At 41.5% G+C, this 26,192-nt stretch overlaps 1 protein-coding gene across 1 annotated transcript in view; it reads right to left on the reverse strand.

Annotated features, from left to right (window-relative positions):
- The window catches only part of PLD5 (phospholipase D family member 5), a 247,274-nt gene that overhangs the window by 100,337 nt on the left and 120,745 nt on the right, over window positions 1-26,192 (reverse strand). Inside the window, exon 4 of the mRNA XM_032803236.2 lies at window positions 15,034-15,148. Within this exon, the coding sequence (XP_032659127.1) occupies window positions 15,034-15,148 (115 nt within the window). The remainder of the gene's footprint in view (window positions 1-15,033; window positions 15,149-26,192) is intronic.

The raw sequence follows: 26,192 nt of genomic DNA on the forward strand, positions 1-26,192 counted from the left end.
GACCAGAGAGGGAGCCAAGCCCTGGAAATCACTTGGCTGGTGGCAGCGATATCCGATCTAAGCTGGTAATTAAGCTTAGAGGGTTCATGCTAGCTTCTCAGTTTATGAACGCTAAGGTTCAAATCTGAGTAGGAAGCTATGACAAAAATAACATACTAGGGAAATGGAAATGTTATGCCATGCATTCCATTGATCCTTTTTACTTCTCTTTTATATCGAATGGCACACAGGAGCAATTGCCAGGAAGAAAAAGGTTTACTTATCTGTCCTCAAGAGCGATAACTAAGAGGAAAGCTGACCTTTCAATATTTTGGCAGGCCTGTGACATGGATCCCCCTTACCCACCATCTGCCCTCCTTCCACTCTTAATGTAATCAACTCCTGTTCTTTATCACACCACTAGGCACAGGACACCCCTAAATTTAACTCACTCTAATAAGCACATGCACGTGAGAGAGAGAGAGAGAAAATGTCTTTAGGACCTTCATTCCAATTTCTTCCTGAACAAGTGGAGCCCCACTGTTTGTTCCTTTTACCTTTTGCAGTAAGTTTACATCAGTTTTCCAGGCTCTCATCACAAGCACAGGAGTGGGAGGGTTACTTTAACCCCTCTGCCCCAAAAAAACCCAACAAACCCTAGGATTATCTTGTAATTTTTATTTCCCTCAAATGGGAGAGTCTGTAGCCTCAGGCTTTGCATCACACAATGGCTACCTCTTAGCCTTTGGTTAAAAAACAGAACTGAAACACCCCCTATAGCAGATGTTCTCAACTTTTTCTATGCCAGGACTCTATGTTTACAACAGAAAGAAGTTTTGGCACTCGTTCTCCCATCTGAACATAAAGAAAGGGAAGGTGTCCATGACCCCCCGCTAAGAACCTACAGATAGAGATGGAGTGGGGGGGACTTGTATGGATATTGCCTGTATACCAGTCCCAGTGCAGGCAGAAGGAGGTTTATGCTGGCTGCAGAGCGCCTTTCAGCACTAACTAACCTCGTTATCTCTAGCTTGCTTGCTAGCATATATATACCTGCCCCTGGAAATTTCCACTACTTGCATCTGACGGAGTGGGTATTCACCCACGAAAGCTCATGCTCCAAAATGTCTGTTAGTCTATAAGGTGCCACAGGATTCTCTGCTGCTTTTTCAGCACTGGGGCTGCAGCCGCTGTAGTCACTTCACCGGCAAGGGGAGGGACACAGTCTGCACAGAAAAGGGGAAGGAAGGAGGCAGCTGTGGGAGCTTTTATTGCAGTGCTCTGGAGCCTGCCAGTCGCTCCTCCCTCAGCAGCAATGCGCCCAGGATCTGCCCACTGCAGCCAAGTACCCCCAGTGTGCAGTGGGAGGGGAGGAGAGCCGGGTCTCCCTTCCATAGTTGGGCACTCCTGCTCCCCCAAGCACCACTTGGAGCACAGCCAGGCAAACTCCTGGGGGGGGAAGAGCAGGGGGAGAGGACAGGGTGTCCAAAGTTAGGTGAAACTTTCCCAGGCATGTCACCATCAGGGAAGTACAATAACCATTGTGGCCACATGAGGAGGACAGCCCCCTCCCACAATTACTGCTTATCTGATTAGGGAAAGGAGTTATTAATAATGGGCCATCCTGGCCCTGGGTGCAGGTGTTGTTTTGCTGGGTTTCTCCTCTTGAATTCTGTGTATGGTTGCATCTAAATTTACAAACATGCAGTATACCATTTTTTTCATTAACAGTTTATCACCTCTGGGAACATTATGTTTCTTCTTGCAGTAAATACAAATTTATTCTTGCAGTAAATTGCCTGTAAAGTTTGGGAGGAACCAACATGCAATGAACGAAAGACAGATGTATAAATGAAGCATGCACACAACCAGCTGAAGCATAGCTGGAGTTTGGCAAGAAAAAAAAAAGAATCATATCAAAAGTGACACTCCAGCAAGAACTGAGTATAAAAGGCACTGATCAAACACTGAATTTTCTGTTAAGTGCTTCCTACCTCCTACAGCACACCACTCCGTGTAGCATGATGTTTTTATATAGTATGCAAAGAACAATCACGGCTCACAAAAAAAGCGATCATTTGAGTGAGAGTTGAACATCCCTAATTCAACATACTCCTGCTTTTGTTGGTCTCTCATGGTATATGTGTGAGAAGCACCTCAGACTTTATTCTGTGTCCCATTATTATTTATATTTGTATCAGAGTAGCATTTAGCAGCTCACTGAGATTGGAGCCCCATGCTGTGGGGCCCTGTACAAAACCACACCAAGCTGAAGTCCTTGCTCTAAAGAACTAACAATCTAAACAAACACGACAGATGAAGTACATAGCATTACACCCACCTTGAGATGTGGAACTGAGGGAGACTGAGCAACACACCCAAAGTTGCCCAAGAAGTCTGTGGTAGAGCTGGGAATCGAACCCAGCTTTACTGATCCCAGTTGAGAACGTCAGCCACAAGCCTGTCCTTTGCCTCATGGGAAAAGCCCTCTAGGTTTGCACCAATGACAATCTTTACACTAAGACAAGGTAGGTGAGGTAATATCTTATGCGGGATCAACGTCTGTTCATGAAAAACAAGCTTTTGAGCTACCCAGAGCTTGTCTTCTTTGGATCTGAGAAATGTATTTTTCTCAGGTACCTTTCCCAGACCCGCAGAAGAGCTCTGTGCACGCATGTCTCATTCGCCAACAGAAGTTAGTCCAATAAAAATATTATTTTACCCACCTTGTCTCATTAATATCCTGGGACCAACACGGCTACAACAACACTGCAAACAGACTTCTCATGTGAGTAATAGGAAATCTGTCCTAGCAGCAGTGTATTTCAAGTTGAAATATCACCGATTACTTTGTGAAGTCCTTCAATGGCCATGTCAGAGATCAAGGTGCCATGAGAAATGAGTAGGTTTAGCTTTTCCTCATTCTTAATAAAACTGTCATTGTCACATTCACATTGTGGATTTTGATTCTTATTCTCAGCATTCATGGTATTTTCCCATTCATGTTTGAGTTTCACATTCATTGTAGATTCCTAAGAAAAACAAAACTGAACAAACCTTCTACTTTTACAGAACTTTTTAGTTTTTAGGTATTGCTTGCATCATCTGTTTCATAGGGAAAGTATATTCCGGTTTTTTTTACTTTTTAAAAAAACTTGCATGCTTTACCACACATTGTGGGTATTGTTTATATTCCAGAAACTGACCCCTGCTGACAAAGGCACACTTACAATGGTGTAGTCTGGCTAGGATCCACAGAACCAAGTCAATTAAGCTTTGGAAGAGAACCCCACGCTATTCAAAATTTAAAATATGATATTGAGAGTTTTAAAGGTTAAAGATCAATGGCCAGTGATCAGAAGGCAATTGGTCTACAGCAGATTGAGGGAAGTGATTATTCCCCTCTATTTGGCACTGGTGAGGCCACACCTAGAGTATTGTGTCCAATTTTGGTTCCCCCCACTACAGACGGGATGTGGACAAATTGGACAGGGTCCAAAGGAGGGCAATGATTAGGGGGCTGGGACACATGACTTACAAGGGGAGGTGGAGGGAACTGGGGTTATTTAGTCTGCAGAAGAGAAGAGTGAGAGGGGATTTGATAGCAGCCTTCAACTACTTGAAGGGGGGTTCCAAAGAGGATGGAGCTAGGCTGTTGTCAGTGGTGGCAGATGACAGAACAAGAAGCAATGATCTCAAGTTGCAGTGGGGGAGGTCTAGGTTGGATATTAGGAAACACCATTTAACTAGGAGGGTGGTGAAGCACTGGAATGGGTTACCTAGGGAGGTGGTGGAATCTCCATCCTTACAGGTTTTTAAGGTCAGGCTTGACAAAGTCCTGCCTGGAATGATTTAGTTGGTGTTGGTCATGCTTTGAGCAGAGGGTTGGACTAGATGACCTCCCGAGGTCTCTTCCACCCCTAATATTCTATGATTCTATGAATGCAGGAGGCAGAAAACAAGCAGCAGTTTGAACATGAACAAAGAATGACATATCTTTGATTGCAGGAACTAGAAGCTAAGGCAAAAGTGGACAGACTTAAGCTGCAACTCAAGAGAAAAAATCAGTGCCCTAATCCTGCATCACTAAAATCAATGAAGTCAATGGGAGCTTTGCCACTGACTTCAACAGACACCAGGTGTCAAACATAGAACTCCCTGTCTGCTGTTGAACCTAGCTAGCATTGAAACAACGATGTCTAAGATGGCAGTTTCTGTGGTGTAAACAGGCCCCAAGACATGATATTATTGAAGTAGTCAACACTACAGCACAAGTGTTGTAATGTATTCTGTTACTAATGAAACTGCAATTCAGGAATAAAACGAAGTAACACAATTCTCTTGTGCTCAACTCCAGGCTATGGAATGATAGGAAAATGAGTATGCAGAAGGAAAGGCACAAACACTTGCATTCCTGCAGTATTGTCAATTAATTACATAGTTCAGCAGTTCACAACATCAATGAAAGGCAGTGCTAAGAACTATGAACATCCTGGAGAAGTCCGGTCATTCCATCTTTACTAAGAGCATAGAATGTGACTAGACATTTAGGGCAGAATTTTCAAATACTCAGCACTAAACATCAATGAGAACAGAGTTAAGCCAATGCTGAATACTTTTGCTCGTTGACTTGAAAAGGAGCAAAGCTAGGCCAATGCTGAGGAGGGTAGAGTTGGTCAAGGCTTTTTTGAATAAATATTTGTTGAAAAATACCAGTTCACAAAAATCAAAACTTTTTGCAGGAAAGAGTCAGTTTCAATTAGTTTTCTGTTTAGAAAAAAAATTCAAAATTGTTGAAATATCCTGTTCTGATATTTTCAAAATGAAGGTATTTTTGGTTCAAAATGATTTTTTGTTTCTAAATGAAAGTTAATATATAGCTAACATTGTAAAAAAAAAATAAAAGAAAAAAGGATGAAAACTTAACAAAGATTTTTGACATGATCAAAATGAAGCAATTCAATTGCCCCAGACTGGATTTTTTTTTATTTTTTTTTTTTTCCAGATTTTTGGTTTACAATTTTTGTTGTTGTTGAGATTTCAGCTTTTTGGTCTGATTTGGGATGGGAAAATTGTTTCCCCCCAGCTCTAATGTTCAGTGGTATTGAAAACCCTACCCTTATTATTACATATAATATCTTATCATAACCACTATTCATTTAAATATCAGAGGGGTAGCTGTGTTAGTCTGTATCCACAAAAACAATGAAGAGTTCATTGGTACCTTAAAGATTAATAAATTTATTTGGGCATAAGGTTCTGTGGGGTTGTTTTTTTTTTTACCCACGAAAGCTTATGCCCAAATAAATGTGTTAGTCTTTAAGGTGCCACCAGACTCCTTGTTGGTTTTATTCATTTAAACATTCCAATAATAGCCTAAACATTTGGGATCCTTCACAAGCCCACAACACACTTGGGCTGTTGGGTATCTGGCCCTGCTGCTCTCACACTTCCTACAGCACTGGAAAGATCTGTTTGTCAGCATACCAAGTGAATGTGTAGAGACGTATCTATTTCTATATTAAGCCAATGTTTATGTATCTTTCACACTAGTGAGACATGATTCATAGTCACATGAAAGTGCTCGATCCTGTTTAGTGGTAGCTGATAAACATGTCAAAAAATTAAAACAAAACAAAAAATGAAAGGTGATTAAATAATAAATGTAAACAGTGGTTATGATTTCAAATACATTGTAACTTATGTACCACGAATATTCAGTAAATTCAAAAGTCAGAGCTGTACATATTAAGCCCTCTGCCCCCCGCAAATACAGAAGTCAAACTCTACCTACAGGCATGATAGCTTTAACCTGTGCAGCACCCCAGAAGTGTGCTAAGAGCAGTAGAAAAAGGTACTAACCAAATTTCATTTGACCTGTAAGACATTAGAGCGCTGTCTATTGTCATTCCTGAAATCCACAGCCCTTATGGCATCTTGAAGTATCTGTAACTATAAGTGCACAAACAAAAAGCGCACACCTCTCTCCCTACTGATCTAACCCTCTCTCCTTTCTCTTCCTTCTTCTTCCCCACAGTGGGATGAATCTTCCCTTAGTGTCCCTGTAGTGTCTGTTCAACACAGAATGCAACCTGATTGAAGTGTTTAGTTTCCCTGAACACTATGGGGCTATTCAGGTGAATAAGGGCGGCAAGATCCAACCCTTATACTGCAAGTTTCTTAGCTCAGGGACTTTATTTTATTTCAAAGTCTCAATAGTGCCATATGATACATAGCATACTAGCTGTGCTGGTTGTTGTGAAAATTCAACTGCTATTTATTTATTTTGTTCTTGTAATTCAGGTCAGTGTTGCCTATCAGATGGATAGGGTCCCCTTTTTATACCTGCATCGGTCAAAATAAATATATACAATAAAAGTGAATATGCAGACAATAAATAATTCATGGCAAATTGATACAGTAGGAAAGGAGGGAAACTACAAATAAAACGAGGGAAAAAAAACCAAGTAAGAACAACTGAGCAAGGAAATCCACCACTGCCCTCTAACATAATTAACAGTCATTATTAGCTAAAATAAGATCATAATTTGCAAAGGATTCAGATTTCACACACATAATAACTGACAAAACAAGCTACTACTTGCAGATAATAAACCCACACTACTGAAGGACAATGACTGGTACAGAATTATACACAAAGAGTGGGTGGTTTACAGGAAGAGAAATGTTTCAGTCTAGTAGACTGAAAATGTAACATACTAGCCAAGAAAAGGCTAAAACCACCACCTTGAAAACAAGCTGTAATAAGCTACTGACAGAAAGCAAAAAGGGACAGAAAAGAAGTATTTATATAAATGGTGAGCCAAATTCTGGCCCTCATATAGGCATAGCCTAAGCTTGCAGAGGAGAAACTCATGCTGGGGAAACATGCACATGGGCACAAGAAACAAGGGGGTGAAATTCTGATTCCATAGAAGTTAATAATCCTGGGTTTCAACCCAGGACTTTGTGTAATGTCAGGTTTTGACATAATAGTATAATGAGTTATTGGTCATTTAGTAATAACTTGGGCAATATTGGCCAGATATATGTTTAGAGTTATTTACCTTTCATTTGATGAATAAACATTTGAAATTAAAGCTCCTTGATTTGACTTCTGGTGACTGTTGAACTTGGATTAATCATTGATAGGGCTATGATTTTCTCATGGAAGCTATGGAGCCACCGCGGGCGGCCAGGGTACCCCAGAGCTCTGAGCTGTCCTGGGGGGCCGGGGGGTCCCAGAGCACTGAGCCGCCATGGGAGGCTGGGTTTATGCCAGTGGAATGAATTTGGCCCAGAATCCTCATTTCTCCCTCTCTCTTTGGCAACTGGACAAAATCCATCTGACTGTAAAAGAGGAGACTGTGATGCCTGGCACTTTCATCAGCATCAGAGCAACTGGAAGCTTATTTCACTTCATGTAACTGCACTTCTCCAAGCCATATCACACCTGGGTTCTCTAAGTCTCTAGACAATCGCAATAAATGAGTTGAGTCCAAATGGCTTTCATTCTCTCTATTGGGACTTCCTCAATAACGGATTTTTCTCCACTCTCCCAGTGATATTTGTTGGATTAGGAGCTGAACTAATAAGGGCTAACACCTATGCTTAGGACCTAATTTACAGAAATTTACAGACAGCTGCAAATGAATCAATGGGAGCTGTGCTTTGAATATATAAAGTGCTATAAGAATGCTGAACTATGAAAAATCAGTGTCTCAAGCCTGGTACTGTCACTTTGGTCTTAAGTTTCTGTGCCTCAGTTTCCCACCTGTACAATGTGGATAATAATACTTTCCCACCTCACAGGGATGCGGTGAAGATGAATTCATTAACATTTGTGAAGCACTCAGCACCAACAATGATAAGCACCATAGAAATGCCCAGGAGGAAATTCATTATGTATCTGTGAGAGATCTGGATGATGTGTGGTAATTAAAGCTTGGGGCCACACATTGAATGATTAAGATAAAAAGAAATACTGCACATTTCCCGAAGAAAGAATGCCCATTGAGGGAGTGCGGCCCATTCTGCACACTGAGGGCTTGATTCTCCTCTCACTCAAGTCAATGGAAAAACTATTAACTTCAGTGGTGCAGGATCAAGCCTAGAGTGAAGAAGGGCTCCTGCAGAAAAGACAGTATGTAATCTTGTAATTAAAGGCTATATCATAGTGCACATGCACAAAGAGACCGAATGAAGATTGTATAAAGAACCTTAATTGAGACATTTCTGAACTTTTTAGAGTTTAGCTTTGCAACCTAAACAACATTCTTTTAACATAGATTTATTATTGTCATTTATATTGCTATAGCACTAATCGGGATCAGACAGCAAGAAGGCACGGACCCTCTTCCAAGGAGTTTGCAGTCTGGGAAGCCAAGGGTTGGGGAAAGAAATGAAATCATTTTATCTGGTCTTCCTCTCAATCAGTTCAATTCTGCTCTCCCATTCATGTATTCTCTGCTTCTTGTTGCTCAAACAATTACATTCTGTCCCCAGATTCCATTTTTTCCTCCCGTTCCCAACATCATATGCTTACTTCAGAGGCCCAGGCAGCTCATTTCCAAAATTTCCCTTAGCTGGCATGGAATCAGGTAGATCTGAGGGAAGGCTCCTAGGCTGGTTGGGTTGTGGTCCACACTGCAGCTCCTGCTGGCTTTGGGGTAAAGCTGCAGGGGTTGGGTGAGGGCTCAGCAAAGCCACCCACACAGCAATTCACACCTCTCCCTGTTACTGAACAGAAAGAGGCCTGGCAGCTTCCTGCTGTTCAGCACCTCTCTCTGCTTCTCATAGGTCTCTGCTGAAGGAGCAGAGTGAACCCTCAATGACAGCAGCACTATTATAGATGGCTGGGAGGCCCTGGCTGCAGCATCTCCAACTGCTTCCAGGCAGCACATCAGCAGGTATGTATTGGGACTGGAGGCAGAGTGGCCCTCTACCCAGGCACCAGTCAGCACAATATGGGAGACTGGGGGAGCACTGAGTGCCCATGCTACAGGAAGAGAACACACAGCTCTCCCCCCTATTTTCCTCTGTACATTTGTTGTCTCCTATATTTGCCAACATGCCTCCACCTGCCTTGTCCATGTCTCTGGCTAGAAATTTCAACCTGAACCCAGCTCACTGCATGCCTGTAAAGAGACATGGCCCTATTTTCTTATAATTCCTTTTTAACTTTTTTCTACTGTTGTAGATATGAGCTATTGACAGACAAACATTCATCTGTTACAGTTCTCTTAGCAACTCATAATCTGGCTGTCTGGACAACTCTGATAAACACAAAAAAATTTTGTATGACCTACATACACACCATCATAAATAAACCATTTAACATCTGGTAACAATTCACATTCGTTCCAAAATTTTGCAGCACTACTGTGGGAAGATTTTTTGAAAAACAAATCTGATTGCAGTAATTATCAAATATGCAACAGTAAAACTATAAAACATATTTTCCAAACCATCAGAACTAAACACTGATCAGTGCTGCATCTCAAATATTATAGGAGGACAAAGCTACCCCTTTCGATATTCTGATGGAGTCTTACAAAATTTTCTCCCTGCATGTCAAAAGAATGTCAATCCTGTGAAAAGAAAAACATACCTTCTCCTATATAAAAAACCTTAAAAACTGATCTTGCCTTTTGACATGAGACGAAAGCATTCTCCAAGGAAGATGAAAAACTCAGGAAGCAATGGGTGTTGGATGTATTTAATGCTTTATATCTCTCCAGACAAGAGGGGTATTTATTATTATAAATTAAAAAAAAAGTACCATCTGCCATGCAGTGTTCTTCCTTAGACAGAAAAAGGCAGAGTTCTTATACTGGCTAGAAAAACAACAATAGACCAAATTATGCTTATACGTATGTTCCAAATGAACAATCACAGGTCTTTTTAAAGAGTCAAATCTGACTAATTTCTAGGGATGCAGCTGGCCAGGGTAACATGAGATGAGATTCTAGTAATTTCTTTAGACAGACCTGGCAGGGTAACTGGCAGAGAAAAAAATGAAATGCCTTTCAAAGCAAATTGCTAAGGCAGGACTAGGAGATAATCACACCTGTGCCTGTAATGGACAGCAGTACATTTGTTTATTTTTTTTATATAAAATTCCCCTCTCAACCCTATGGGTGGTATGTGTCTTCCTCAACCTCGGGTCCTCTACCAGAGGCCTGGGAGTTTGAGGGTTCTGCACAGTATCTTAGCTGTTCCTAGCACTGCACTCTTCTGGACCTATGAGACGATCGGATTTTGTCTGACCTGGATTTGTTGGGATGCCACCTCATCCCATCCTTTATAGGAGATCACAGCCCCGAGTTGACCCTTCCACCACTAGGACCACTTAGGCCTTCAAACTTTCCACAATACTTCTGGCTGATATTCACGCTTCTAGGCCCTGGACATTCTCACAGCTTCTCATATTCCTTCTTCTGATGTCGCTGTCACTTGGCACTGCTATATCTATCACCACGCTGCTTCTGGGCCTTATGCGATATCATCGCCCCAGACCCGCTACAGACGATGTCTGTTGAGTATGGCGCAGTTACTCTGCCTGTCCGTGCTGCGGATCTGTGATATGCTACGTTCGTCTATTTCATAATCCATAAGCCCATTCTCCACTAACAATCTCGGTGGAAGCAGATCACCTGTCCATTGACTTACGAAAGAGAGAGAGAGGTCTCTATGTGCCCAGAAGCTCCTGCAGAAATGCCGAAAAAGTCAAAGTCACAATGCAGGCCACTTCGGTAGATTGTCCCGTTATACAGGTGTAATGCTTGCTCTCCTGTCAACAATTCTACATTACCTTTCACACTATGTGAAGTACATGTTCTCAATGAGAGGACTCTTCTGCACAATCCTGCCAACTAGAGGTCCTAGTGTAGTTAGATACCACTTCGCGGGCATTTTCAATTTGGGGGGATCCGAGGGGGCCGGGTCTCTGACCTGCTTTTAGCAGTTCCTATGGATCTTGTTCCTGTGCTGCCTATGAGTCAGTGCCTCAAGTCTGTCTTTCTTAGTCCAGCTCTTCTTCAGCCACGGTAGGATCCCGAATGTCAACCACCTCGGCTAGCCTCCGCATGTGTACATGAGTCTTCAGAAGAAAAGATAAGAAATCCACACAAAGCCGACAGGGAGCCTCATTAGTCATTGAGCCACTGGTCACTGTCTCTGCCTTGTCTTCTCCCATATACTTGCTGGCCGTTGCCTCTCACAGGACATTCTATCTCAGGCAGTCTCATCTTTGGGGAGGCACATCTGACTGAGCTATCTGCACCTCTGATGTTCCCGTGGTTTGCGTCCAGGAAAACAAGATGGCAAATGAAGCACACATCAAGCCCGCCGCTTCTTTCTGGCTGGTATATCCTCAGTTCCTCCAGAGAGTTGCGGACTTGGTAGGTGGAACCTAGCACAGATGTGCAGGCAGAGCCTTTCTTCGAGAGTCATACACATGGCTACCGTTCTCAATGAGCTACCTCTCTTGCCGGACTCACACTATAACCTGGCAAGGTTACTGATCTGAACAGCAGGGCGTATCCTGTTATGCGGGCGATCTTGTTATTCCCCATCTGATGCTGGCTCTTCAGACCTGTCTTACCATTTGTGATACTTGGAGTCGTTGTCTGTCTTTCCTTGCCTCCAGTCATCATGGTTTCCAATTGTACTTGTGGGATTCGCAGGTAAGCTTATGTAGGCTGTAACGTATGTCTGCTATGCTAGACCGCCTGTAGCTCCACCACCATCAGGTCTTGACGTACCTTTTCCCGCTCTTCACTACCATCCGGCCACACTTCTCCAGTCCGAATGACATCCCGATATCCTCACTGTAGATCCGCGTCAGGTGGATTAGCGAGTCGATGTCTCGTTCATTCTTAGCATACAGTTTGATGTCATCCATGTAGAGGAGGTGGCTGATGGTAGTTATATATATATATGTTTTTTCCCATTCACTGTGCTTTTGTTAAAAGCATTAGTGCACTGGAGAAATCTCTCTGCTCATGTACCAATTAGCTTCTAGTTGATAGGAGCAAGAAGTACATATAGAATTGTATGGACCATGAATCACCTGTTCATACAAGATCCTTTAATTTCAACAAGGCAATAAAAATCACCATAACTGATTAATGGCACACTAGAAACTAACCTACATCTTCTCTGGGAGGCAGCAGAAGTGATAATTAGGGGGAAATGATTTCCCTAGCTTCCTGGAGATAAAATTTAGCTCAGACACAAGTGAAAGAGCTTTATGGCCAATTAGCACATTTGGAAAACATCCACAGACTGATTCCTAATCAAGACATTCCCACAGAGATATTGAAACTTAGCAGAAACAAACAAGCCAAACATGGAATAAGAAAAACAACAAGATTTCATTATGAGAAATCCAACAATGCCTTAGTATGTCTTGGAAAAGGACAGAAAAAAACTTGATGTCTTCCTTCCTCAGTTACAGCACTCCAAACACAGGATGGTAGTCTGATACACAAACAAGATCAGATACAAGTGACTTCCTTGGATTCTATTAGAATCTTTATAATTCAGAACAGTCAACTGACATATCCACAAACTGATTAGAATACTTAAAAAATTCCTGTCCAAGAAACCTGAGAGAGACAAAGGAAACCGAAGCTAGCAAAGTTTTAAAATCTTTAGACTTAGGAAAAGCTTGCAGCCCTGATGAGATTGCAACATAGTTTGATGAAATCCTTACTGCAAATTCCTCTCCCTGCTGAAGCTTTTCATTGTTCATTTAAAGCATACAGTTCCAGTTTTGATGTTAAATTCTAATATCACCTGGTGCATCAAAGAGAATAAACCACCAGAAGAATGTTCTCACTACAGTCTCCATTTTATTCCTTCAAAATTAAACGTCATAGGATCTTATACCAAATGGCCATGGTGGAGTCTCCATCACAGGCAATTTTTAAATCAAGATTGGATGTTTTTCTAGCAGATATGCTTTATCAAACAAGCATTAGTGTGGGGCATTTCTATAGCCTATGTGACACAGGAGGTCAGAGTAGATGATCACAGTGGTGCCTTGTGGCTTTGGAATCTATGAATCTATTCCTCCACATTGCTGGCGGATGTATGGCAACAGGGTATTCAGCAATATCATTAGCAGTGGCCATATCCCCAAATCCAAAGTTTTTGTAACTCGAACAAATATAATTATAAAAATCACAGATCTAGATATAACTCTAGATCTTTCAGCCTACTTACTACGGGCTTTCCTGCAAATATCCTCTGGTGGGGCAACATAGAGATACTTGTTCTTGGGTAATTATGATAAAATTTTAAATGCAAACGTACAGATTCCATCTCTATAACTGGCTGGCTTGAAAAAATCTGATACATTCTAATCATGGAGAAATGAACCCGTTCTCTCAAAGGGTATGTCTACTCTTTGAGCTGGGGGTGCAATCCCCAGCTCAAAAAAAGACATACCTGTGATAGCTCTGATTGAGCTAGTGTGATAAAAATAGGGTGTAGCGACTGCACCCTGAGTAGGAGGACAGGCTAACTTTCCCAAATACATGCCTAGCATTTTGGATGAGTTGAGGTGGCTAGCCCCTCTTGCTACTCAAGCTACTGGGCTATGCTAGTTGTGATACAATATAGGGCCCTTTTTCTCCAATCTGAGAGAAGAGAAACCCCATTGAATCACTACCTGCAAACATATTTTAGAAAATGTTTTGAGTCTCACACTGGTTGACATCCAGATTCTTCTCACAGTCTTAATGGAATAAATATCATGGTAATATGACATATTTGCAATTACTATTATATTGTAATGAGACTTTAGAATGGCTCAGAAGTGATCTCTTTTACCAAAGCAAGAATTTTATTAATATTCCTCTTGTTCCATATCTAATCATCAGATTAAAAGAAACTTCATAAAATACAAATTAACAGTTTTCAGTTGGAAAAATATTTTTCACTTCTTTTCTTAAGACACAGGGATAGTCTTAAGTACATGCTTCAGTGCTTTGCTAAATTAGTGCCTTGAACAATTGCTGATTTCTGCATTTCAGAGGTGGGTGATAGGATTCATATGGAGAGTTTGCTTTTCAATTTAAAATTATACCTGAAATTTAAAATAAAACAAAAAAACCCAGCACTTCTAGCAGATATTTTTACATAACTGTTCTACTTTTGCTTCAAGTAACACCTAAGATTACTAAAACTGAAAGAGATTTAAAACATTCTCTATTTTTCCAGTTTGTTTATTTGCACATTTGACATTTTCTGTCTAGTCAGTTTCATTGTTTCTCATGAACCGTCAGCAAGTTGCCCCTGCTTGGTTGGTTAGAACACTTTTTAAAAATACAAAACTGATTGTGAAAGCAGGGTCTCAGAGACAGGTGTAGTACCTGAAGTTACATTTAACTTACATTTTTGAAATTGGCTAGACTTCAGACAGGACAGTGTACTTTTCAGTTTCTAAAGAGCTTTAGAATACTTCACAATGAAATGCATGATGTGTATGTGAGAGATCATTGTAACATACATTGCAGTTAACAAAAAAATCAGATAACAAAGCAGTCGCTCATTATAGAACAAGTTGCATCTAGCCATCAATTGCATGGGAAACCCCCAATGAAGTCACTGGGGTTTTGCATAGAAATTGATGGCAGGATTTGGCAAAAGTTACGTCAATACCATTGACATGTTATTTTATTTGTTTCACTATTGCTTAAAAGAGAAGAATATCTCATCCCAGACTGCAATCATTCTTTCAGGTTGCATTGTCTACCATTAGTATGGTTGCGATGACTTAAAATTGTAATCACATGGCCACCATTTTACCACTTACAAACTGCCAATATCTGCTCCATCTAAAGTGATAAAAGAGTTTTTGGAAGATGAATGAAAACTCTGAGCCAAGGTAAGCTGAAGAATTATAGGGTATCACCATTAAACAAATAGGTTTAGTTTTACACATACTTCATTTGTGTCTATGAAGTAACAGCATTTTAAGTGAAAGAAAAGAGCTATGCTAATATAGCAGTCAATGGTATAATAACGTAAAGACCTTGGTCTTACCCTTTGTTTTCAAGTCGTTTAATACCTTTGATTCGGTGGGCAGTATATCACTCACTAGTTTTATCTCAATATTTCGAGACGCCAGTTCTAACAATTTTTCAAAAAGACGCTGGCCCTGGGGAAAATGTTAAAGGAAAGCAAGGTTAATAAAATAAAGAACTTTTTGAATTATACAGCAATAAAAAAGACATATCAAAGCAAAATTATACTGGACAGTAACTGGAGTAAACAGCAGTTAGTCCACAACTATGCTGAAATCTGCCTAAAGACAGCCTCAACCCCTTTCTTGAAAAACCATTTTGAAGATCAAATTTGCTGCTCACTTATTCCAGATTGTGGTCAGTGGTGTTGCACAGGTGTAACTGATCAAATTTGGCCCTCAGTTCTCAATACTGCATTAACAGTTTAGGATTTAATTTCCTTGGTTTAAATAAAACAGAGACAAAGGATTTATTTTGTACTGAACAATTAGGGAAGTGGTCCAAGAATAGTACTAAGAGGGTACATTTGGGCACTAGTTTGTCTTTCTGCTGCTCTTGAATATACATAGTTAAACTAGTAATGAAAGTGGCAAGTTGTGCATGCTTAAGTGTGTCTTGTTCAAATATTCATACCTTTTCTATTTCAAGCCACATTTTGAAGATTTTGCAAAGAGTGAATCTCTCACTAAAGACAAGATCCATGTTAAGTCCGATCTTTCAAAACAAAGCCAATTTGGAATTCTCTAATTTTGTTAAAAATGAATTTTTAAATACTTATATAATTGTAAAAGCTAAAAGAGATTTTGGCTAAACTTTAAAAAAAAGGAACCATTGGACTGAGACCAAGCATGAAATATTTAAATCCAAATGAAATAGGCTGCTAAATTATAAATATCTAAAATGAAGAGTCCAGAATATAATGTCCAGCTCACTATTAACGATGGTATGCTACTACAATATAATGAGGGTTTCTGTTTAATTGCTGCTATTTTAGCTCATTAAATACAGATGTCATAAGTGATTAGAAAAAACATAAAAGAAAAAGTATGCAGAAGTCATGGTTTTATTTAACTGACTTAGCTAGGGTCTACCCTCAGAATACACATACACATTTCCCATGAAAGTTATTGGGAACTGTGCACGATCCCAAAGTAAAATCGAGCACAAAAACTTAAAAAGGAAAAAAAAAAAGCAAGTTTTCAAGAATCACATTATATTAACCTGCAAACAAACCATTCTATACAACACCAACAAGGGGGGGAAAAAATCCACAGAACCATGACAATCAGCTCCCGGCACAAAATGTCCACCCTTCCCAAGTACATTGATCACACTAAAGCCTTAAAAGGGTTCATGCCAGGAAAACGATCCATGCAAAAAATAGCATGTGATTAAATATCATAAGGCATATGCACAAAGGGATGGAATTAAGGTTGCACAGGCAAGCTAAATTCTGGCATTTCCTAACTTTGCTTGACTCTGCAACCTAAATAATGTTATTTTAACATAGCTACGGCTCCACTCAAACCCCTTCCTGTTCCTCCCCACCTGCACAGGAGTGAGTAGCAACCCCCAGCAGCTGCTCTCCCTCCCACACACACATCTGTGATGTAGGTAGTCTGCACAAGGAAGTAAGGGAGCATTTTCCATCCCTTTATTTTACTGTGTGGAAGGAACAAGCATCTCACCATTGAGTTCCATGTCATTGTATACTTAGCATAAGTGAACTACAGGAGGTCTCTTAACCTGTCTGCAATACGGCTCCATTTCTAACCATTCATTTTCAATGTGCTATGTATACATCAAGGCAAAATAAGAACAGCAGGCTTTTAAAAACAAGTTGAAATGCTTCCTCCAAATTATAGGGAAGCCACAGGTTTGCTATTACAGTAAACAATTGTTTATTTTTACTTGTGTTACATACAAAACCACCGCCCAGCTCCTGTCTCAGCACAGAGCTCACAGAAACTCTATGAAACAATTGGGCTCTGCTGCTATGAATGTACCAGTGCATCTTAAATGCAGAAACTACCCTGACTGAAATAGCTTCTAATGGGTCTACCCAGTTCATCTCTTCTACAGGGCAGAAGTTACTGACCAGCTAGATGTAATAGGAGAATCAGAAAACATTTGTATTCAAATTGCTCACTATAATTCTGTTCCGCCTTTCCTAAGATCATTAGATGGCCCTACACACAATATTCCCCTCTCCTTATTCCCTAAGGACTAAAGGCATAGGCACCAACTCTGTGGGTGCTCTGGGGCTAGAGTGCCCACCAGCAGCCCTGCGAATCAGTTCCTCTCCCACCCCTTCCAGTGTGTCCCACCTGCTGGCAGGCCCCACCAATCAGCTCCTCCCTCTCCCCCTAGCACCACCTGCCCGACGGGATCAGCTGTTCAGCGGCATGCAGGAGGCACTAGGGAGAGGGGCAGAACGAGGGCATAGTACAATCAGGGGATGGGGCAGAGATGAGAAAAGGTGGTGGGTGGGAAAAGGTGAGGGAAGGGTGGAGCCTTGAGGGAAGGGGGTAGGGGCAGAACAGGGGCCAAGCACCGCCAGGGAAATGAAGAAACTGGCACCTGTGACTAAAGGCATGATCCAACTCCCACTGAAATGAGTGGGAGTCTTTCTGCTGTCTTCAGTGGGGAGTGGATCAGTCCCTTAGCCCTTAGGGTCTCAAAGATGTTTAAGATTGAACTTCTATGGCCTGACTGATGACTGCTGGTACATAACCTAAGCAGGCATCTACTCTGAACATCTTGAGCAATACTTTTACTATCAAAAGAGACCCAACAATATAACCCTAGAATAACTGTTTTGTCAAAATACAGTGTTTGTATTCTTAAATTGTAAAACATTGAAAATCTCAATACAGAAAATGTTAAATAAAAACCAAAAACATTTAATAAAACAGCCAAAGTCATGATGCTAATGAAGGTTATGTAGTGGCTAAAGAGTGGTAATGCGTTCACTACGAGTAAGAGTGCTGAGAATTGTTGGAGATATACATGTGACAGTGTACCCCATAAGGCTTTATGGAGTGGGGGTGCTCATAAATGTATGTCTGACATAACTAGAATAGGGTTTTGCTACATGTAAAGGTTATGATCTACTGGTTATGTTCATCCTAGTTGTATGCAGGCACCATTTGTGTGTTCAGAGTTAGGAACATTGGCTGTATAATTGCTTGATTTCTAAGTAGCCTTACACCCCATCTAGACTACGCGCCGTATCGGCGCGTTAAAATCAATTGCTCGGGGATCTATATATCGCGTCTGATCTGGATGGGATATATCGATCCCAGAGCGCGCTTAGATCGATTCCGGAACTCCACCAAAACAAACGGAGTTCCGGAATCGACATGGCGAGCCGCGCACATCGATCCCGCGCGGTGAAGACGGATAAGTAAATCGATTTTAGATATTCGATTTCAGCTACGCTATTCTTGTAGCTGAAATTGCGTATCTAAAATCGATTTTCACGCGTAGTGTAGACCTGGCCTTAGTTAAAACATTTGGTCACTTCTTGGGAAAGGAATGTGCAAATTAAGTGCTCAATCTAGAAGCACTTAACAGACAAAAGAGCTTGGAAGACTCCAATCCACATAAGAAGTCTACCTGAGGACATGCAAGGTAGCATGCGGGTAATGGCTGCTTCCTGCAGGTCCTGAGTCATGCATGGGCATGTGACTTGCCTATGTGATTCCAAATCTCCATTTTGTGACTGGATTCTACACAGGGTGAGGAGGTGGTCTCCACCCACAAGAGGAAGTCTATTTTAACTCCTGGGAGACCCCTCCATTTTGTCTTCAGCTGGCTAAAGAAGGAACCTCTCCACCTCCCCAGGATACTTAAAGGAAACTGAAACAAAGAACAGTAACTACAGGGGGTATGAGTGATTGCTGGACCCAGGCTAAAAAGGAATTACGCCTGTAAAAGGGAGCATCCTGGAACGGGTGAGGATCTTATCTGTATTTAGTTTGATTAGACATAGATCTGTGCATTTTATTTTATTTGCTTGGTGACTTACTTGTTCTGTCTGTTACACTTGGAACCACTTAAATCCTACTTTCTGTATTTCATTAAAATCACTTTTTACTTATTAGTTAACTCAGAGTATGTATTAATACCTGGGGGAGCAAACAGCTGCGCATATCTCTCTATAAGCGTTACAGAGGGTGAACAATTTATGAGTTTACCCTGCATAAGCTTTATACCGAGTAAAATGGATTTATTTGAGTTTAGACCGCATTGGCAGTTGGGCATCTGGGTGCTAAAGACAAGCACACTTCTGTGAGCTGTTTTCAGGTAAACCTGCAGCTTTGGGGCAGGTAATTCAGACTCTGGGTCTTTGTTGAAGTAGAAAAGAGTGTCTGGCTCGGCAAGATAGGGTGCTGAAGTCCTAAGCTCGCAGGGAAAACAGGGATAGAAGTAGTCTTGGCACATCGGGAGGGGAGTTTCTGTGATCCAACCCGTCATAATACAAATGAAAAGATTTGTCTTTTTCCTATTTGTCACTGCATGGTCTATGCTCTTGGCAGGTGCTCAAACCCACACAATGCTGAATTTAGACTCTCAAACCAACTATGAAAAACACTGAACTCTTTGTATTTAAAGCCTCTTACATTCCATACTAGTAACTAGGGGAAATTTTACAAATATTTCCTAATACAACTCAGGATTAAGTCTCTTAAATGATGCACTGTATTGGTTAAAGTATCTTGCTTTCTTTCCATTTAATATTTCGGCCCCAGCTGGTAATGTTTCCTGATGTGTTTGTCATTTTACTGTTGTTGTTCTCTGCAGAAGGACCAGGGAGAAGATCTGAAGAGTTTTGTCACTGCTGTCAGCGGCCTTGAAATGTTTCTATCCAATAAGACTCCTGATGCTGTAACTCAGGGATTTGTGAGACAATATCAGACTGCTATGTGACTACACAACAGTCTCCAGTATCATTTCTTACATAGTCAGCTTATGAGATCTGAAAAGAAATCAGGTACCAGACCAAGTACCATTAAATTGCAGCATGCTATTATATAACCTTTATGAAACCATGCCTCTTAGGAAGCTGGCTATATTCTCTTGTATTTTGCACAACCCATTTAAACAACCTTCTGAAAAAGGCAAAGTATGATATAACAAAATATGTTTCACATGAATAAACTGTCATTCTCTGGACAGTTTTGGATCTAAATTATCAATGATCCCCAATGTCAATCCCAGCTATAGATACCCCAGGAAATGGGTGCATTAAAAGCATCACTGAATTAAAAAATGAAAGTCAAGAAATATAGCCAATTTCTTCACTCTCACCAGATGACCTGATTTCAGACTGGCTGATTTCCCTTGCTGCTGTTATCTTTATAAGCATGCATGTCTCACTCAAAATAAAACAGGGGAAGTGCAAGAACAGAGAACTACATTTATTACAGCACTACAAGAAACGGAATTATTTCTCCCCTCAATAACTTGGGTACCTAAAGTTTTGACAATGCTTTACAGTTTTATCTCTCTGAAAAAGCAGAGAGTATAATCCATGCTATTTTTATTCATTTACTGTGTTAGTATTGTTAATACTTATCTAATGGCCAATCCTCTGGGTACATTTACAGCTATCAAGCATAATAAAAAAATCATAACACACTGGCAGCAGCGAATAGGAAAAAAAAATTCCTAAATTCAGCAACCAACACTTATTGTAAAACAGACACACTCTTCCAGTCTTCCAGCCAGCCTTCTAAGACAAAGATGTGAGCATCACTTCTTGGCTGATGCGATTGCAGAGCCATTGGCCACGACCTTTGAAAACTTGTGGCAATCAAGGGAGATCCCGGACGATTGGAAAAAGGCAAATATAGTGCCCATCTTTAAAAAAGGGAAGAAGGAGAACCCAGGAACTACAGACCAGTCAGCCTCACCTCAGTCCCTGGAAAAATCACCGAGCAGGTCCTCAAAGAAATCATTTTGAAGCACTTGGAGAAGAGGAAGGTGATCAGGAACAGTCAACATGGATTCACCAAGGGAAAGTCATGCCTGACCAACCTGATTGCCTTCTATGACGAGATAACTGGCTCTGTGAATATGGGGAAAGCAGTGGACATGATATATCTTGACTTAGCAAAGCTTTTGATACAGTCACCCACAGTATTCGTGCCAGCAAGTTAAAAAAGTATGGATTGGATGAATGGACTACAAGGTGGATAGAAAGCTGGCTAGATTGTCGGGCTCAATGGGTAGTGATCAATGGCTCGATGTCTAGATGGAAGCCAGTATTAAGCAGAGTACCCCAGAGGTTGGTCCTCGGGCCAGTTTTGTTCAACATCTTCATTAGTGATCTAAATGATGGGATGGATTGCATCCTCAGCAAGTTTGCGGATGACACTAAACTGGGGGGAGAGGTAAATACGCTGGAGGGTGGGGATAAGCTCCAGAGTGACCTATACAAATTGGAGGATTGGGCCAAAAGAAATCTGATGAGGTTCAACAGGGACAAGTACAAAGTCCTGCACTTAGGATGGAAGAATCCCATGCACTGCTACAGATTGGGGACCGACTGGCTAAATAGCAGTTCTGCAGAAAAGGACCTGGGGATTACAGTGGATGAGAAGCTGTATATGAGTCAGCAGTGTACCCTTGTTACCAAGAAGGCTAACGGCATATTGGGCTGCGTTAGTAAGAGCATTGCCAGCAAATTGAAGGAAGTGATTATTCCCCTATATTCGGCACTGGTGAGGCCACATCTGGACTATTGCGTCCAGTTTGGAGCCCCCCACTACAGAAGGAATGTGTACAAATTGGAGAGAGTCCAGCGGAAGGTAACAAAAATTATCAGGGAGCTGGGGCACATGACTTATGAGGAGAGGCTGAGGGAACTGGGCTTGTTTAGTCTGAAGAAGAGAAGAGTGAGGAGGGATTTGATAGCAGCCTTCAACTACCTGAAGGGAGGTTCCAAAGAGAATGGAGCTTGGCTGTTCTCAGTGGTGGCAGAAGACAGAACAAGGAGCAATGATCTCAAGTTGCAGTTGGGGAGGTCTAGGTTGGATATTAGGAAACACTATTTCACAAGGAGGGTGGTGAAGCACTGGAATGGATTACCTAGGGATGTGGTGGAATCTCCATCCTTAGAAGTTTTAAGACCCTGCTTGACAAAGCCCTGGCTGGGATAATTTAGTTGGTGTTGGTCCTGCTCTGAGCAGGGGGGTTGGACTAGATGACCTCCTGAGGTCTCTTCCAACCCTAATCTTCTATGATTCTATCTTCAGCTGGAGCTCAGAAATGTCTCCCTCGGCCTGTCAATGGGGGCCAGGGGCTGGGCTGTTGATCAGATGAGCAGAGGAAAGACAACCTCTGAGAGTAAGAAGTAGGGGAAGGGCAAGTTTGGCTACTCTGTGGCCTGTCCCAGAATGCTGCCTGGGTACTCTAATCTTTGCTGGCAGGTTTAGCTGGTTATTGCTGGTACATGGTGGTGGTTGCCAACATTTTTGTTTATCTGTTATGAATAAATGATTTTCAGGAGTGTCTAGAACCTGGGATGTCACCTTTTCCTGCCCATCTTCAGACATATATCTAACTAACTAATGTATCAGAAAAGAAGCCACCTGACACCACCCTGTATGTGGCATGGATGTTGAAGGTACCAAAGAAAATCACCGCCGAAGGCTTCGGTACCCTCCTAGACAAATAGCTCAGGGAGGAAATGTGAGGTGGAGTGGGAGAGTTTGCACACCAAATTAATCCTGACCTGGGACTTGCACATCAGCTTGATAAATGTGGGGCTGGCCACTTCTTTCACTTGAGGATGGTTGCAAAAAGCACAGCTTTCCCTCCTTTCCAGCCTTCTCCTAGTTAGTGTTAAAACAAGCACCCATACAGGGAAAGCTGTGGCAACACACAGCCAGTTAACACCATGTAACAGTGGATGCTGCTAACTTAACCTCACACTGAATAATATGATTATTTACTGGAATTTTACAGTGTCATTTGCGCAGGTTTCTAGTGTGTAAACTCAATATCAAGGGTGCAGATTTCTTGTGAACATAAGCTTTATATGGTCACTAAAGTTACATCTACCCTGATTACTGTAGTCTAGAACAATGGTCCCCAATTTATGAGCAAGCCCTTTTTGATGACATGATTAGTCTACAGAGCAAGGAAAAGTGAAAGAGAAAGAAGGAATTCTGGGAGTAAGGGAAATGGCATGATCCTAAATTTGCCCCATTCCCCACTGAAAATGTGCTGGAAGCTACCCCTGAAAGTTTCCTCTGTCTAGTCCCATTGTGTCTCATAACTAAGATGGCCAGGGAAGGAACTACTATTCTGTAAATTTTGGAAGCAGTCCAGGACCTTTTGCCTTCTCCCAGGATATCTACTTCAATTTTGAGAGCACATGCAGGCTGACTATGCAAAATCACCAATGCAGGCCCATTCCTCTCCCCAGGAACATGCAGCTTTCTGCTGAGAGGGTGAAAGAAAAGGTGAGGTGGAATCAGCGGAAGAAAAATACACACAACATTTCATCAGAAGATGTTCACTTGAATTTCTACACTGTAGAAGTCTGTACCAGCACAAAATATTGTAGAATCATATTTTACAGTTGAACAACCCCGTACTATCAGCATTATACTCTTAGACCTCAGAGTGCAGCACGCTGTAATTTGAGGCGTCAGTAGGAATATATTTATTTAGATTTATAAAGAACAAACCAAAAAAAGGTGCCTATCAGAGACATATGTGGTAATTCAAAAATCAAAATAAAAGACATCCAACAGCAAACTCCATAATATACATGTTAAAGGAAAAAATATTAACTAAACCTTATGGCAACAAAATGAGAAAAAATACTCTACCCTCCTCAAATATTCCCCTCCAAGAAATACACCTCTCTCTCGAGAAGTCCCTGTAGAAAGGTTTGCATGGCAGCATACTCCGAAGATCAACAAATTTGGGCTATTTCAGAGCAGGGTGTGAGTGAGTTCCAAAGCATAAGGGCCTTCACGGAGAAGGCCCATCCTCCCTTGGTTTCTGATAAAACAAAGACTCATACAGTGAAGCATCAATAAAAATCCAAGACGACATATGAAGCATCATATGTACTTGGCAGTTTCTGATCTAGTTGTTTTGTCCTCACTTTCCCCCATTGCCTAGTTTTGGGCAAGTTTCAGTTTATTCAAACTTGCAAAGACTTGAGGACACCTTGCTAATACTTTTGTGAATTATTAGATTGCAATTATCAAAAATTTCAAACTTCTGCGATTGCTCTCCCACTTGACAAGGAACTTTGATTTTCCAAAACAAGAAAATGCAGAGCTCTTATTTAGCTAAACTCTTATTTATTCTTCTTTCCTGCAATAACTTCGGTGCATGTTTTGGGTGGAGAATACTTTGTCATCATGTCTGGAATCCATCTCTGAAGATTTCTTCAGCATACATTTATCAGCTAGTCTGCAGTTACTAGCCCTTTTGGATGAAAAAAATGAGTTAATAAAAGATATATTGACCATTCTGTTCACTTTGCTGCGCAACTGAGAGCAGGTCTATGCTACTGGTAGAGTCCATCTAACTTACGTCATTCAGAGGTGTGAAAAAAAACACCCCTCCAAGAGATTAAAGTTTTGTGCTGTCCACACCAGTGCTATGTCTGTGGGAGACATTCTCTCCCTGACATAGCTCATGGTTCTTGCCAAGGTGGAGTAATTATGCCAATGGGAGAGAACTCTCCCATTAACATAGTGCATCTTCAACAGACATGCTACAACTGCCCAACTGCATTGGTATAGCTTCTACTCCTGGGGGGAATTCTGCACCAAAAAATTAAAAAATTCTGTGAACAATATTTTCAAATTTTGCAAAATTCTGCATATTTTATTTGTCAAAATAACACAATATAATCACATCAGTTTCAATTATTTTTGGTCATTTATTTAAAAAAAACTGTCAGCAAGTATGTCTGTAACGGTACAGACAAAAAAGATTCAGAAAATGTTTTTTGGCAAATAGATTCCTTACTAGGAATATTAATACAGTACTCTTGAGTAATAATTCATTTAAACTACAATACAGAACCATATTTCCTGCAGTCCCCAGAAGTAGTGTAAAGGTTGGGGGGAGTTAGGGGTAATGGAGGAGCTGAGGAAGAGGGAAATATTTGCTGGGAAGGAACTTGGGTATGCAGCACTTGGAGGGTGGTTGGATATGGGTGGGAAAAGTATGGAACAGGGTTGGGTTTTTTGATGGGAGATGACTGTTAGGGATCTTCCACCATGCAGACGCTGGCTGACTGCTAGCCTCTCCCATTCAATCAGGCACACTTGTCCCTCCATCCCCACTCAGACACCCACTCTCCCCATCCACATGTCCTTGCACCCCTCTCCCCCTGTGACTCTGTGCCCCCAGCCACTCTCCTGTTCCTATGTCCCTTTCACCCCTCCCCAGGTTCCTGTGTCTCCATGCCCCCACCCAGCCACTCTCCTGTACCTATGTGTCCTTTCACTCCCTCTCCGTGTTCCTATGTGTCTCTGTGCCCTGACCCAGCCACTTCCGTCCCTATGTTGCTCTGCACTCCCTCCCACATCACCATGTGGCCCTGCACCTCCACTCCCATTCAGCCCCTGCCCCAGTCTGTCCTCCCCCACTAGCTCTTATGACCCCTTTATGACTCCTCCCAGCACCCCACAGTTTGTCTGTCTCTCCATTACCCCTGTCTCCTGACCTGGCCTGACGGGCACTATGAAGAAGGCACTACAGGGTCTTTCTCTTCCCTTGCTCGCTGGGAGCAGCTGCTGTGTTCTATCACCACAGCACCCTCTGGTGGGCAAAAGCAGAACTGCTACAACTTTTCAGCAGAAGCTTTTTTCTGCACCAAAAAAATAAAAAATATGCACAACTTATTAATTATGTGCACGTGCAGTGGTGCAGAATTCCCCCAGGAGTAAGCTTTGTTGATGTAGCACTGTAGTGTAGACTTGCCTGGAGACAGTTGCAGTCATGTTTTTGTAGTCTTTAGTGGAAGTAATCACTCACTGTTATAAACCTGTCACCAGGCAGAAATAAATAGAGCTGAACATTATGAAAAATACATTTACTTTTGCTTATTTAAACTTTGCATTGAGGGAGAGGGAACAAACCTGAATGTCTCCAGTCCCTCACCTTACTTACTCTGCTAATGACAACCATAGCTTT

The sequence above is a fragment of the Chelonoidis abingdonii genome, chromosome 3 (genome assembly GCF_003597395.2).
Source record: "Chelonoidis abingdonii isolate Lonesome George chromosome 3, CheloAbing_2.0, whole genome shotgun sequence".
Lineage (NCBI taxonomy): Eukaryota > Metazoa > Chordata > Testudines > Testudinidae > Chelonoidis > Chelonoidis abingdonii.